Raw genomic sequence first — 15,914 nt, 5'->3', positions numbered from 1 at the left:
AGTTACTATGGTAATCTAAGTCACAGCAGCTCAGACGAGGCACCAAGCACTGTGGGAGGGGAGCGTTTCTACATAGTGTTTCCAGAGCGGCCAGCCCGAGAGGGGGTGTGACGTTCATATGTTGTCAATATTCAGTGTTTTATCCTTCATAGTTAATATTGTAAATCCCACATTCTTTATTTTCATGTACATTCTGGGTGTCTCATTCAGTAAAAATATGTAAAATTCCATTCAGTTTTTTAAGGCGGTCTGTCATAACGTTTTTAGCATTCAATCAGACATAATTGTGAGGTTTTGTATTAGCGTTCCTAAAAATAGATATACCGGCCCCCACACACATTTTTTTCTGTAAATTTGGCCCCCGGAGTCAAAATAATTGCCCAGGCCTGCTTTAGATTTTTGACTGCTGCTGCCAACAGCAGGCCACTAATTTTTTATACAGTACATTTTCATAACAACTACATTAACACTGACTTCCTTTTGTCAAGGGTCCATGCAGACAAAAATCAACCTCCACCTGGTACCTTACTGTCCAAAAGTCTACCATGCCATGAGGAGCAAGATGTATGGCTGCAACAAAAAACACCAATAGAAACATCTGAATGTCAACTTCATCCTAATTCCAAATCCCAAACTAAACATCCTCAACACTCTGTAGAAAATTTGAAGAGCCTAGTGGAAGAACATCAGAAGTGTGAAATCCATCTTGAAGAGGAGAGAGGAGCGAGGGAGGAAAAGAGGTACAGTTCTGAAAAAGAGAAGCGCAATCTGAGACAGAGAAACGTAGAGAACGAAAAAAGAAGTGATGAAATCGATTGGAAGGGGGATCTCGCACAGTTGATGAGAGAAAAGGAGCTTAACTTGAATCTTGGTGAAAACAAGGTAAAGAAAGAGGATATTGAGAAGGTGGGGGATTTGGATAATCAGATGGAAATGGGAACGTGTAACCACCAGGAGGACATGAGGAAAGAAGAGGAGGCCACGTGTTTGCTGGAGAAAGAGAAGGGAAGACTTTTCCACAAGGAACAACGAGGTAGAGCGGAAGAGGAGGTCAAGAAGTTGAATAAGGAAAGGGACATTGGAAAACACAGCTTCCAGAATGAGCTGAAGAGGAAAGAAGAAGAGGAGGCAGAAACTTTAACAGTCAAGGAGCAGTCTACAAACCACAAAGATATAAGGAGGGAGGAAGAGGTAGAGGCAGAGCACCTCATGAGGGAGAAGGAAAGAAAACAATTGTATCAGATGGCGCTGAAAAGGGAAGAAGAGGATGCTGAGAGGTTGAAAAGAGAAAAAGAGGCGAGAGCCTGTCTTCGACTGAAAGAGCTGAGAAATGAGGAAGAGATGGAGGCGAAGCGTTTAAAGAAGGATATGAAATTGAGACTACGTTTTTGTATGGAGGAACTGAGTAGAGATGAATTTAAATGTTTGGAACAATTCAAAAGGGAAAAGGATAAGAGAATACATTCACGCCAAAGGGAGCTGAAAAGAGAGGAGCAGGAGGAGGCAGAACAATTGAAGAAGGAGCAGCTGCTAAGGATACATGTCTTACAAGAGGAACTAAGCAAAGAGGAGGAGGAAAAGCGTGAGCAGTTGAAAAGGGACCGGGAGATAAGAATGCGCCTCCGACTGGAGGAGCTAAAAAGAGAGGAAGAAGAGGAGGTAGAACAGTTGAAGAGGGAGAGGGCAAGGAGGAGTAGGAAGGAGGAAGAGGAGGCAGAAAGTTTTAAAGAGTCCATAATGCATCTTCGTCGGCAGAAAGAGATGATGGAAGAGCAAAAAAAGGAGATTGAGTTGTTGAACAGTGAAAGAGAGAAGCAGATACATCTCAGACGGGAGGAGCTAAAAAAAGAAGAAGAAGAACATTTGAAACGGTTGGAGGCAGAGAAGGAGGCAAGAATGAGCCAGCACTGGGAACAGCTGATGAAAGAGGAAGAGGACACGCGAAAGCAAAAGGAAGAAAGCATAAGAACAGAGACTGAAAAGAAAATGCGCCTTTACAGGGAGCAGCTGAATAAAGAAGAGGAGGAGGAGGAAAGGCGGTTGAAACTGGAGAAAGAGAAAATAATTTGTCTTCACCAGAAGGAGCTAAGGGGACAGGAAGAAGAAGAGTTGGAGCAGTTGAAAGCAGAAAAAGAGGCAAGAATGTGTCAGCGCCGGGAACAGCTGAGGAGAGTTGAAGAGGAGGAGGCTATGGTGTTAAAGCAGGAGGAGACAAGCCTGAAAACAGAGACTGAGCAGAAAATTTTCCGCCACAAGGAGCACCTAAATAAAGAGGAAGCGGTGGAAGTAGAGCGGCTGACGATGGACAAAGAGATGAGAGTGCATTTCCTCCAGGAGGAGCTAAGGAAAGAGGAAGAGGAGGAGATAGCCAGGTTGAAACAGGAAAAGGAGACTAGAATGCAGCAGTGTTCCAAGGACCTCTTTCGAAAGGAAGACGAAGACATGACGCAGTGGAAGGAGGCAAGAATTCGCTGTTTCCAAGAAGAGCTGAGGCGAGAGGAAGAGGAGCAGATGGAGAGGCTGAAACAGGAGAAGCAGACTAGAATGCATCTCTACCATGAGGCCCTACTTCGAGAAGAGGACAAAGACGTGAAGCAGTGGAAGAGTGAGAAGGAAGCAAGAATTCGCTGTCACCAAGAAGATTTGAGGAAAGAGGAAGAAATGATCAATACAAAAATGGGCCTATGGAAGGAGAAGTTGATGAGAGAGCAAGAGGAGGCGGTGCAGCAGTTGAGGGCAAAGATGGAAATGAAATTGTGCCAACGTCGGGAGGATCTGAAGAAAGAAGAAGACGTGCAGGCACAGCGCTTGAAGGCTGAGATGGAGATGAGATTTCAACTCCGCCGGGAGGAGTTAAGCAAAAAGGAAAGGAATGTGGCTGAGCAGTTACAGAGGGAGGAGGCGGCAAGTATTCATATCCACAAAGAAAAGCTTAGAAGAGAGGAAGAGGAAGAGGTGGAACAGTTGAAAACAGAAAAGAAGTTGACAATGCAACACCACAGGGATGAGCTAAAGAGAGAGGAACAGGAGGAGGTTGAGCAGCTGAAGAAGGAGAAGGAGGCAAAAATCCGCTGTTGTTGGGAAGAGTTAAACAAAGCAGAAGAAAAAAAGTTGGACGAAATGAAGAGGGAGGCAACTAAATTAAAGATGGAGGCGGAAACAAGAATGCGCCTCTGCAAAGAGGCGCTGAAGAAAGAGGAAGAGAAAGCAGTAAAGGAGATGAAGACTGAAAATGAAACAAGAATACGTCAACGCCGGGAAAGGTTGAAGAGAGATGAACAGGTGGAGGTGAAGCAAATGAAGACAGATATGCAATCAAGGATACGTCTTTGCAAGGAGGAGCTGACGAGAGAGCAAGAAGAGGCGATGCAGCAGTTGAAGACTAAGAAAGAAACACATATACATCTCGGCGAGAAACTGAGGAGAGAGGAAGAAGAGGAGATACAGCAGTTGAAGACTAAGAAGGAAACAAATATAAATCTCTGCAAGGAGGAACTGAGGAGAGAAGAAGTAGAGGAGATGCAGCAGTTGAAGATTAAAAAGGAGACAAATATACAACTTTGCAAGGAGGAACTAAGGAGAGAGGAAGAAGAGGACATGCAGCAGTTACAAATTAAGAAGGAAACAAATATAAATCTCTGCAAGGAGGAACTGAGGAGAGAAGAAGTAGAGGATATGCAGCAGTTGAAGATTAAAAAGGAGACAAATATACATCTCTGCAAGGAGGAACTGAGGAGAGAGGAAGAAGAGGAGATACAGCAGTTGAAGATTAAAAAGGAAACAAAAATACATCTCCACCAGGAGGAGCTGAGAAAAGTGGCAGAGGAGGAGGTGTATCAGTTCAAACAGAATATAGAGATGAGAATGCGCCTCTGCCGGGAGGAGTTAAAGAGAGAGGAAGATGAGGTGGAGATGTTGAGGAAGGAGGAGAAGAAGAAAAAGAAAGAGATTGAGCTGAGAGTGCGTCTTCAGCAGCAGGAGCTGAGGAAAGAAGAAGATGAGTCAGAGCGTTTAAAGACCATCAAGGAGACCAGAATAAGCCTCCTGTTGGAAAAGCTGCGCAAAGAAGAGCAGGAAGAGGCACAGCGTTTAAAAGAGGGGATTGGAAAGAGAATACACCTCCACCAGCAGCAGCTCATGATAGAGGAAGAAGATGAGTTGGAGTGTTTAAAAACTGAAAAGGAGACAAGAATGAACCTGTGTCTAGAAAAGTTGCGCAGAGATGAAGAAGAGGAGGTGCAGCATAGAAAAAGTGAGCTCGAAAAGAGAATACGTCGCCACCAACAGGATATTAAGAGAGAGGAAGAAGCTGAGGTGGAACGTTTGAAGGCATCAAAGGAAACAAGATTGAGCCTCTACCAGGAGGTGGTAAATCAAGAGGAACGTAGAGAGTTGGAGCGTTTGAAGGAGGAGAAGGAGTTAAGAATGCACCACCACCAAGAAAACCTGTGGAGAGAAGAAGAAGAGGCAGCGGAGCAGCTAAAGATTGAAAAGGGGAGGAGAATGCTTCTCCAGCAGGAGCTACAAAGAGAGGAGGAGGAGAAGCAGGAGGCGGAACAGTTTAATAGGGAGCTCTATTTGAAGGCAGAAATGGAGAGAAAAATCTGTCTGCAACAGGAGGAGCTGAGAAAAGAAGAGGAGGCTCAAGTTGAGTGCTTAAAGAGGGAGACAGAGAAAAGAATACGTCTTCGAAAGGAGGAGATGAGGAGGGAGGAAGAAGAAGAGGTTGAGCGATTAAAGCGGGAAAAAATTAAGAAGATACGACTTCGGCAGGAAAAACTGAGGAAAGAAGAAAATGTAGAAAGGTCGCAAAGCGAAAAAGAGACCAGACTGCGTCTCCGTCAGGGCAGGGAGAAGGAGAAAAAGAAAACACATGTCCGTCAAGAGGAAGTGACCAAAGAGGAGGAGGTCGAATCACTAACAAGGGACAAGGAGAAACAGTCCAGTCTCCCCGAGGAAGATCAGACTAAAGAAGAAGAGACACAGAAACAAAAGAAAGAAAAGGAGGAGCAAATTAATTTTTGCAAAGAAGAGCTTAGCAGAAAGGAACAGAATACTGAGCAAGAAAAGAGAGACAAAGAAAGGAGAGCACATCCACGTCAGGAAAAGCCACGGAAAGAAGATACTATGGATCGTCTTAGAGGGGTAAAAGAATGCAGAATGCGTTTTCCTCAGGAGAAGCAACAGAGAGAAGAGGCGGATCAGAAGAGAATATCTCCACATCAGGAGAAACGGATTCCAGAGAAGGTGGAGACAGATTCGTTAAACATGGAAATACAGACCAAAACATGTGTACACCAAGACGAGCCTAACCGAGAGGAAGAGGTGTCAGAGTGTTTAAAGCCACACAATGACAACAACAATCTTTTCCATCAGCTGAATGTGAGTATAGAGGAAAATGAGGACGCTAATGAGGACGCTAATAGGTCGGCAATGAGGAAGAATGAAAAAGAGAAGTGTACATGTCTCCACCAGGAGGAATTGAGAGAAGAAGAGGTGGAGACGGATCGATTTAAGAGGGAAAAAGAGCGAAGAACATATGGAGGCCAAGAGGAGCTAAGTAGAGAAGATCAACGCCAAGAGGAGCTGAGTAGAGAAGAGGAGGTGGAGATTCAGCGGTTGAAAAAGGAGAAGGAGACAAGAACACTTCTCCTCCAGCAGGAACTGAGGAGGGAAGAAGAGGAGAAGGCACTGTTTTTTAAAAAGGAGAAAGAGAGACGAACACTACTACGACAAGAGCAGCTGAAGAAAGAGGAAGAGGAGGAGGCGGAGTACTTGAGGAGGGAAAAGGAAAAGAGACTGCATCTTTGCCAGGTGGACCTCATGAGAAAGGAAGAGGAGAACAGGTTGAACAGGGAGAAGGAAAAAAGAACACGTCTCCACCAGATAGAGCTAAGTAAAGAAGAAGAGGAGGAGCGGTTCAGGAGGGAGCAGGAGATGAGACTGCGTCTTCGCCATGAGGACCTGATCAAGGAGGAAGAGGAGGAGGCGGAAAGGTTGAAAATGGAAAAGAAGAAGAGAATGCAATTACACCTAGAAGAGCTGAGGAAGGCGGAGGAGGAGGAAGCCGAAAAGTTAAAAAGGGAAAAAGCCAAAAGAATGCAACTTTTTCAGGAAGAGTTGAGGAGAGAGGAAGAGGAGGAACGGTTGAGAAAGCAGAAGGAAACGAGGTTACGCCTCTGCCTGGAAGAACTTAAGCGACAGGAAGAGGAGGAGATGGCGCAGCTAAAGAGGGAGAAGGAGAAGAGAATGCGCCTCTGTCAGGAAAAGTTAAGAAGAGAGGAAGAGGAGGAGGTGGAGAGGCTGAAGAGGAAGAAGGAGAAAAGAATGAATCTCCACCAGGAGGACCTCAGGAGGGAGGAAGAAGAGGAAGTGGAGCAATTGAAGAAGAAAATGTGCATCTTCCAGTTGGAATTGAGGGGCGACACTGAGGGAAATTTGGAGAGATTTAAAGAAAAGCGACTGCGTCTTCAAGAAATAGATATGAGGGGAGAAGAGGAAGAGAAGAAACTGAAGACAGAGTACAGGGATAGGCTCAGGTAGTGTTGGATCATTTCTCTCTCTCACACACACACCCACACACACACAACTTACTCTGGGATGTTGTGTAAGTGTGAATAATCAGCCTCTTATGTGTACTTTCATAGGGCGCTGCGACTGCGTCTCATGACATGGAGGAAAGAAGAGAAGGTTTTGTTGAACAATTTATCTGACCAGACTGAAGAATTAACACAATGTGACCAAGAGATAGACGACGAGACATTCAGGTTAGACACACAAGAAATAAGCATGAATTTCTGCAGATTTGTTATCAATGGATTTCCACAGATTTTATTTTTTTTCAAAACATTTTTTTTGTGGGGAAACCCAACCATTTGGGATTTTTCTCTCTGGAAATAGGCAGTCTAAAAAGAAACCATTCAAGCCGCTAATAATTAAAATAGTAAAAAATGTATATATTACGTGATAATAAAGTATCAACTGCACAACATGATAATACAGCATACATGTTATACACGATATATTACCAGACCATTCGGGCCGACCTTCACAGGACAATCCTCCCTTATGGAGCGCGGTTCAGTTATGTAGTTAAATTTGCTCTGTCCAGGCTGGCGAAAAGCCCTCCCCAGAACATTATGTCAAATCATCGCCGTGCCTCTAATCCCGCTCCTTCCCCACCTACCTCAATGCTCACAGCGTTGTAACTTGAGCCGGGGAAAATTGTGGTTTCCACACAAAAGAAAATATATCGTAGATTTATGCCTAAAGCCAGGAGAAAAGTGAAAAGACCAAAGTTTGATGAAGCTGGGGCTTCAGTGAAATCCCCCGTTTGGATGTACTTTGGAGTTAAAACTGTCGACAGAAATGTTCGAAATATGTCCCATACTCAAAACGGGAACACAAGCAACATGACCAAACATCTCGATGTAATGATCCCTCAACAAAGGCTGGCAGAGCAAAAGGTAGTAACAGCTGCTAAGCAACTAATATTCACTTTTGATCAGACCTACTGTGTAACAAATCAGAAAACACTAATACTGGAATATTGGTTGCCAGAGATTTGCAGTCATTTAATAAAAACTCTACACCAAGGGTGTCCAAACTTTTTTCCCCTGAGGATCGCTCATTGAAAAATAAAAGCATGCAAGGGCCATTTTGATATTTTTCATTTTCAAAACCAGTACAATATATATTTTAACCCTGGGGCTTCCGTCAATTTTGGTGAACGTTAAAATAGCTTTGAGGTCGGTAAGCACAACCAGAATTATTCCGTACATTAGGCGCAACGGGTTATAAGGCACACTTGTCGACTTTTGAGAAAATGAAAGTATTTTAATATTTGATGTGAAGTAATTGGAGCCTTGATAGAGAACTACACTTTTTTGTAATTTGGCTATTGTTCACAATCATTATGAAAGATTTAGACATCTCTACAGATCGAACACGCCTGAGATTAACTGAGTCCTAAACAGATCGCGTATACCATTTTTACAACCATACCGCCCCATACCGCAGGTACGACTGTAAAGTTGCGCTGAATGGATTGCACTTCAAGACTAGATAATGATTGGTTGATTAATTTGAAATTCCCAATTGGATGTTTTTTAGGCTCCAGACAGTGGACATATGCATTGACAGGGGAACATCAGACCAGTCTACTCAGATAAGGCAGTACTTTGAGCATCTGAGGGCGGAAGCAGAGGAGCTGCAGGAAAACCAGATGTTTTACAGTCAAGAGGTATTGATGAGAATGTTGTTCCGGTTTGTGTCAACAATTGCAATTTGAGTTGTAAAAGGGGAACTGCACTTTTTTTGGAATTTTGCCTATCGTTCACAATCCTTATGAAAGTCATGACATGACGACGTAAGTAATTCTTATTTAATGCATGCTAACTCGTAAATAAAAGTCTGCTTACAACGGAGCCAATGAGAGGTCCTCTATTCCGGCCATAAAAAACAATAAAAACCAACCAAAAAGCACCAACAATACTCCATTTAAATTTTGTGACTTGAATATTAACCAACTATTAGTGACATTGTTATTATAAACGCTTACGCAGACAAACTATTTATAGTGGCGCTGTGATCACAAGCTTGTGTTCCAATGTTGACATGATGAGCTGCTTCCTCGTTTCTTTGCTCGTTCAAAGTTTGTTCTCCATCATGAATCATGCCTCTCACCCGGATTCTAGAAGCATGAGGACGTATTCCGACAAGTTGGTACAATTTGAAAGCCAATTTAGACCCGGAAATGGCAAGAAAGACAGGAAAAGACGCTTGGCTCCACCCCTCTTTACTTGATGTGTCATTTTCATCTAAATGAGAAAATATGAACATCCTAGTGACAGCAGACATTGTACAGTAAGTGATGGGAGTATTATGTTTTTTGGCTCTCATGAAGTCTGCAGTGAGTAGTAATCACTTGTTTAAAAAAAAAAGCAAACATTGTGATGCGTTTTTTTTAATTAATGCACCGCGTTTGCTTAAAATGATCAAAATATGTAAATATTAAATGTTATTATATGTGCCTGTTACTAATGTACATATACTTACATCATGTATATAAAACCTAAATGGAGGTGTTTGGATGTTTTTAAGGGCTTCATAGGCAGAATAAAGCAACTCCAATAGGCTCCATTGTAAGCGGACTTTTGATCGCATTTGTTTAATATTGAAATGCATTTGGCCCTTTTCTACCAAAAGTTCAGCAACGAGAGGTTCCTGTAGAAGTGTGTGGTTTGTGTTTACACAGCATTTCACAGATCAGGCTGATGACGTATGGAGGAATGGTTTACTATATTTCTATACTGATACCATGTAAATAAACAGACAATATTAGGTCAGAGTTATTTTAATGAAGTACAAAGCAATCATATACAAAATGATATGATTAAAAAAATTCTGCTTTGTCCAACAGTCAGAAAGTCGTCCTCCCAGTAAATGATTAATTCATTTTTGGTCCAGTTCAGCTGTAAATAACAATATATGAATAATAAATGTCGGGGTTTATTTCACGGCGACAACAAAAACACATCGGCTTTAGTGTTAGCTTGTTAGCATTAGCATTCTGTTCTCTCGGGTTGAGGCGAATAACTACACACATGGAGTGTCACTGACTACTTTTACAAGATGTACAAAACTCAAAACCAGTGAAGTTGGCACGTTGTGTAAATGGTAAATAAAAACAGAATACAATGATTTGCAAATCCTTTTCAACTTATTTTCATTTGAATAGACTGCAAAGACAAGATACCTAACGTTCGAACTGGAAAACTTTGTTTTGTTTTGCAAATATTAGCTCATTTGGAATTTGATGCCTGCAACATGTTTCAAAAAGCTGGCACAAGTGGCAAAACAGACTGAGAAAGTTGAGGAATGATCATCAAACACTTGTTTGGAACATCCCACAGGTGAACAGGCTAATTGGGAACAGGTGGGTGCCATGATTGGGTATGGAAGCAGCTTCCATGAAATGCTCAGTCATTCACAAACAAGGGTGGGGCGAGGGTCACATTGTGAACAAACGCGTGAGCAAATTGTCGAACAGTTTAAGAACAACATTTCTCAACTAGCTATTGCAAGGAATTTTGGGATTTCACCATCTACGGTCCGTAATATCATCAAAAGGTTCAGAGAATCTGGAGAAATCACTGCACGTAAGCAGCAATGCCGGTGACCTTCGATCCGTCAGGCGGTGCTGCATCAAAAACTGACATCAGTGTGTAAAGGATATCACCACATGGGTTCAGGAACACTTCAGAAAACCACTGTCAGTAACTACAGTTTGTCGCTACATCTGTAAGTGCAAGTTAAAACTCTACTATGCAAAACCGAAAGCCAGTTATCAACAACACCCAGAAACGCCGCCGGCCTCACGGGACCCGAGCTCATCTAAGATGGACTCATGCAAAGTGTAAAAGTGTTCTGTGGTCTGACGAGTCCACATTTCAAATTGTTTTTGTAAACTGTGGACGTCGTGTCCTCCGGACCAAAGAGGAAAAGAACCATCCGGATTGTTATAGGCGCAAAGTTCAAAAGCCAGCATCTGTGATGGTATGGGGGTGTATTAGTAACTTACACATCTGTGAAGGCACCATTAATGCTGAAAGGTACATACAGGTTTTGGAGCAACTAATATTGCCATCCAAGCAACGTTACCATAAACGCCCCTGCTTATTTCAGCAAGACAATGCCAAGGCACATTCTGCCTGTAGTCCGGACCTGTCTCCCATTGAAAATGTGTGGCGCATTATGAAGCCTAAAATACGACGGAGACCCTGGACTGTTGAACAAGTTAAGCTGTACATCAAGCAAGATTGGGAAAGAATTCCACCTGAAAAGCTTCAAAAATTGGTCTCTTCAGTTCCCAAACATTTACTGAGTGTTGTTAAAAGGAAAGGCCATGTAACACAGTGGTAAAAATGCTCGTGCCAACTTTTTTGCAATGTGTTGCTGCCATTAAATTCTAAGTTAATGATTATTTTAAAAAAAAAATAAAGTTTCTCAGTTCAAACATTAAATATCTTGTCTTTGCAGTCTATTCAATTGAACATAAGTTGAAAAATATTTTAAAATCATTGTATTCTGTTTTTATTTATGATTTACACAACGTGCCAACTTCAGTGGTTTTGGGTTTGTAATAAAGTAAATAGTTAATATTTGATGTTCTACTCGTGTGGTGCCTCCTTTATTTCACATTTGTCCCAACAAAGTCAAGAGTAAAGCAGCTGAGGTCGCCGCTTAGAGTGCGGCTTCATTTTCCTTCGTTAAATGTTTAAAAGAGTCTGTCCACCTCTCGTGGCTTCGCGTATCGAAATTAAGTTTGTAAAAATAATAAACTGCACGGATAGTTTAAAGACTACGGCTGAGATCTGCAAGATCAGCGTTCTTCAACACAAAGGTGCCCCACAAAAGTTGCCGCAAGTCGAAAGTTTCTTTCATTCTGCTTTCTCTTCGTTGTCAAGTTTGTTGTGATAGAAATACACAAGAAATAAGAAATAAACAAGTCTCCGCACTGGCGGGCGTGTGTTTGAAAGAAAAGTTTTAGGAACGTCCCCAACTGTGTTCGACCATTAAGAGTAGCTAGGCCCACCTAGCTAGAATAAAATGTATTCAAACACAACTCCTAAACCAAACATGCAAAATGTCTAAAAATGCCTGTAATATTGAATCTATGTGAGTTTTACTAGAATCAGTTGTTTTTGTAAGGTTTGCAAATACAAAAGTTAGGTTTTTACACATAATGACAGTATAACTGCCACACTCAATATGACAGTTATTTAAACATAACTCCTAAACCACACATGAAAAATATCTAATAATGCGTGAAGAAATGTATCTCTGAGTTTTACTAAAAACATTTTCTTTTTTAAGGTTTGCAAAGACACAAGTTAGTTGTTTTTTTTACTCAATATGACAGTATAACTGCCACACTCAATATGACAGTTATTTAAACATAACTCTTAAACCACACATGAAAAATGTATAATAATGTGTGAAGAAATGTATCTTTGCGAGTTTTACTAGAAACATTTTCTTTTGTAAGGTTTGCAAAGACACAAGATAGTTGTTTTTTTTTACTCAATATGACAGTATAACTGCCACACTCAATATGACAGTTATTTAAACATAACTCTTAAACCACACATGAAAAATGTCTAATAATGCGTGAAGAAAGAGTTTTACTAGAAACATTTTCTTTTGTAAGGTTTGCAAAGACACAAGTTAGTTGTTTTTTTTACTCAATATGGCAGTATAACTGCCACACTCAATATGACAGTTATTTAAACATAACTCCTAAACCACACATGAAAAATGTCTAATAATGCGTGAAGAAATGTATCTTTGTGAGTTTTACTAGAAACATTTTCTTTTGGAAGGTTTGCAAAGACACAAGTTAGTTGTTTTTTTTACTCAATATGACAGTATAACTGCCACACTCAATATGACAGTTATTTAAACATAACTCCTAAACCACACATGAAAAATGTCTAATCATGCATGAAGAAATGTATCTCTGAGTTTTACTAGAAACATTTTCTTTTGGAAGGTTTGCAAAGACACAAGTTAGTTGTTTCTTTTACTCAATATGACAGTATAACTGCCACACTCAATATGACAGTTATTTAAACATAACTCCTAAACCATACATGAAAAATGTCTAATAATGCGTGAAGAAATGTATCTCTGAGTTTTACTAGAAACATTTTCTTTTGTAAGGTTTGCAAAGACACAAGTTAGTTGTTTTTTTTACTCAATATGACAGTATAACTGCCACACTCAATATGACAGTTATTTAAACATAACTCCTAAACTACACATGAAAAATGGCTAATAACGCCTGAAATAATGCATTCTTGTGAGTTTTACTCGAAACATGTGCTTTTTCAAGGCTTGCAAACCCAAAAATTAGTTTTTTTACTCAATATGACAGTAATGTTCTTAAAATCCTGAGATAATGCGAAAAAAGCAATAAAAAGGTTCCTGAAGAACTAATTCTACCCAGGTAGTTTTTGGTGGAAACATGGGGAACTTTATATACCCAGGAGAGTGGAAAAGTTCCTGAAAAAGTTTCTGCGGTGGGAAAGGGCCTATTAAAAAAAAAAAATCCGTCATTTATTTCATAATAATTGTGAACGATAGGCAAAATTTTAAAAAAGTGCCGTTCCCCTTTAAGTAGAACCCCGTATTTGTATCGATTGAAGCATTCAAAATACTTCTTATGGCCGTTAAAAGGTAGCTAAAGTCAGTGACTGTCTCAGCAGCTTGGAGATGTGAAGATTTGTGATCCGATCCTTTAATCTCCTTCTGAACTGGTGACATGGTAGCACAGGTAACACATTTTTCAGAGTGGAAAATGTTCTATATAATTAATATCCACCATGTTTTTATAGAAAGATGTTCCACATCTGCAAAGTCTCCGCATCAGAGCATCTTTGTGGACTAAAAAAAATCAGCACCAAAATCAGGGGTGGAAAAAGACCACCGTTGGCACAATTATTGGAAAATAGAGAAACTTCAATGTCGCCCTCGCTCCGTTCTTAGCTTCTGGTGTAAGCACCATTCTGAGAAAGCTGACTTACCCACAATTAAGCAAGAAGAGCTGGGTAGTTGGGGACCAGTTCGCCTGAAAATCACCTAAATGGTGCAGAGAAGACCCGGAAGACCAGAATGAAGCTCTTTGGCACAACTCGACTTGGAGCTAATAACATCAGCTGTTCTCTGCTACAGGAAGACTTCATGGACCGGAATGGATGATGAACTGGGCCATTAGCAGATACAAAATCATTTTAAATTTCACATGAAAAGCTAATGTGCTTATACTGTCTGTCAGATCCTATCAGGTCAGGACGTGTAGTGTCTACTAGACTATGAAATAACATGTTTTCCATATGGTGGAAGATTGCGTTCCTATGGAGCTAGCAGACCGATATTCTTGTAAACAGTGGTACATCATTGTGAGCAGGTAATAAAGTGTAGCCAAACCAAAGTCTGACAGCACATGTGTGATTACACACATTCCACAAGAGAGGACCCTTAAATATGTTTATGGCATAAAAGGAGTCGGGCCTCTTCTCCTTGAGTTAAGATTATCAACTGAATGACTAAGGCGACATCATTTTGGTCATAAGAGCTGGTTGTCTGTGTGTCCGAGGAGAGAGCACAGTATCATTTGGCTGCATCTCCTCCACCTGTTGTGATGTTCACTGGTCAATTGCTTCAAAACTACAGTAAACCTCCACGAAAAACAGATGCGCTCAAAAAAAGTGTTGCAGTCTTTTTTTGTTCAACGCTTTAAAATGCATTTTTTATGGTGGGAAAAACTCCAAATATGCATATGCATTTCCAAAAACAAGTTGCCCAGGGGAATACTTTAGATGTCAGCCTTTAATAGGTCAATAATTCATAGCACTGATTTTGATGCATTACTATTTATTTCCCAAAATAGACACGCTTAAAAAATGTTATGTCATACACATACCGTTGTAGAAGTTGCTTCCTAGCAGTTCCACTGTAGACACGGCACAGGAGCCAAGCGTGCAGTTTTAACAAAGTTTTAATGTGCATAGATTTTTGTCAAAGTCTTTCTCCAGCAGAACGTGACTTTTCAGTTACGTCCGTATCCTCTCTCCCCCCTGCTCTCGGCCGCCTACTATTAAAGACAACAGATGATTAGATTAACACGTACCACCTGGGAAATCTAATCACCTGTCAGCTGTGTCTCGCCATCAGCACATGCCCCACCCCCATCCGTCCTCAGCACCACAGACAGAGGCGGTGACCTTTGCTCCTGCAGGCGCGCTGGCCACACCTCCCTCCACAACCGTATACTTTTCAACAGCTTCAGACCTAAAGTTTTTATATATTTGTAATGTTTTTTTAATAGTTTATGCTTTTTTTTATATATATATATAAAAATAAATACAAAATTTAGAAAGGGAAAAACACAAAATACGCAATGTTTTCCAAAAATGAGGTGCAAGGTTGAGGTAATTGCAGCCTTTAATGAGTCAGTTCATAACACTGATTTTGATGCATTATTATTTTTGGGAAAATGACTGTTTTTTGTTTTTTTTACTTTAAACATTACAAATCTTTCAGCAGCTCCAAACCTTGTATTTGTTATGGCTTATTCTTAATTCTCTTTTTGGAACAAACAAAAAATATATTTTTTTTATTATGGGAAAAACCCAAAATATGCAGCATTTTCTCCAAATTTAAAGTACCAGTAGGGTGGAGCAACTCTTAATTACCGGTACCGATACCGATATAAACCGATACCGATATATGCAGTCGTGGAATTAGCACATTATTATGCCTAATTTGGACAACCAGGTATGGTGAAGATAAGGTCCTTTTTAGAAAAATTAATAAAATAAAATAAATAAATTTAAAAAAATTCTTGAATAAAAAACAAAGTAAAACCATATAAAAACAGTTACATAGAAACGAGTAATTAATGAATATTAGTAAAATTAACTGAAGGTTAGTATTATTAGTGGACCAGCAGCACGCACAATCATGTGTGCTTACGGACTGTATCCCTTGCAGACTGTATTGATATATATTGATATATAATGTAGGAACCAGAATATTAATAACAAAGAAACAACCCTTTTGTGTGAATGAGTGTGAATGGGGGAGGGAGTTTTTTTGGGTTGGTGCACTAATTGTAAGTGTATCTTGTGTTTTTTTATGTTGATTAAATTAAAAAAAACAAAAAAAAAATGATACCGATAATGAAAAAACCGATACCGATATTACATTTTATCGGACATCTCTACTTTATATGCTTAATTGTGTTTTCATTGTATCCATTAAACTATATCCAATTGTATTTACAGTTTTCAAGTATGTGAAAATACCGTCTAAATATCACTATCACTAAACCAGCGGCTGCTTCTGCTTGG

The 15,914-nt window shown here is 40.3% G+C and overlaps 1 protein-coding gene across 11 annotated transcripts in view; it reads left to right on the top strand.

Moving 5' to 3' along the window:
- Window positions 1-14,274, top strand: part of LOC133572689 (uncharacterized) — a 43,778-nt gene extending 29,504 nt beyond the window's left edge. The window contains exons 15-19 of one of the 11 annotated variants that reach the window (XR_009810569.2): window positions 489-6,539; window positions 6,648-6,767; window positions 8,113-8,242; window positions 13,240-13,336; window positions 13,398-14,274. Coding sequence is in view for 10 of the 11 variants with exons in the window: in XM_061925592.2 (XP_061781576.1) it covers window positions 489-6,539; window positions 6,648-6,767; window positions 8,113-8,242; window positions 13,398-13,514 (6,418 nt within the window). In the remaining variant the exon portion in view is untranslated. The remainder of the gene's footprint in view (window positions 1-488; window positions 6,540-6,647; window positions 6,768-8,112; window positions 8,243-13,239; window positions 13,337-13,397) is intronic. The other 10 variants (XM_061925593.2, XM_061925601.2, XM_061925598.2 and 7 more) reach the window with 10 other exon arrangements.
- Window positions 14,275-15,914: the final 1,640 nt, after the last annotated feature.

The sequence above is a fragment of the Nerophis lumbriciformis genome, linkage group LG30 (genome assembly GCF_033978685.3).
Source record: "Nerophis lumbriciformis linkage group LG30, RoL_Nlum_v2.1, whole genome shotgun sequence".
In the NCBI taxonomy this organism is placed as follows: Eukaryota; Metazoa; Chordata; class Actinopteri; order Syngnathiformes; family Syngnathidae; genus Nerophis; species Nerophis lumbriciformis.
Note: the sequence above shows the minus strand (reverse complement) of the source record. Positions and strands in the feature narration are given on the sequence as shown.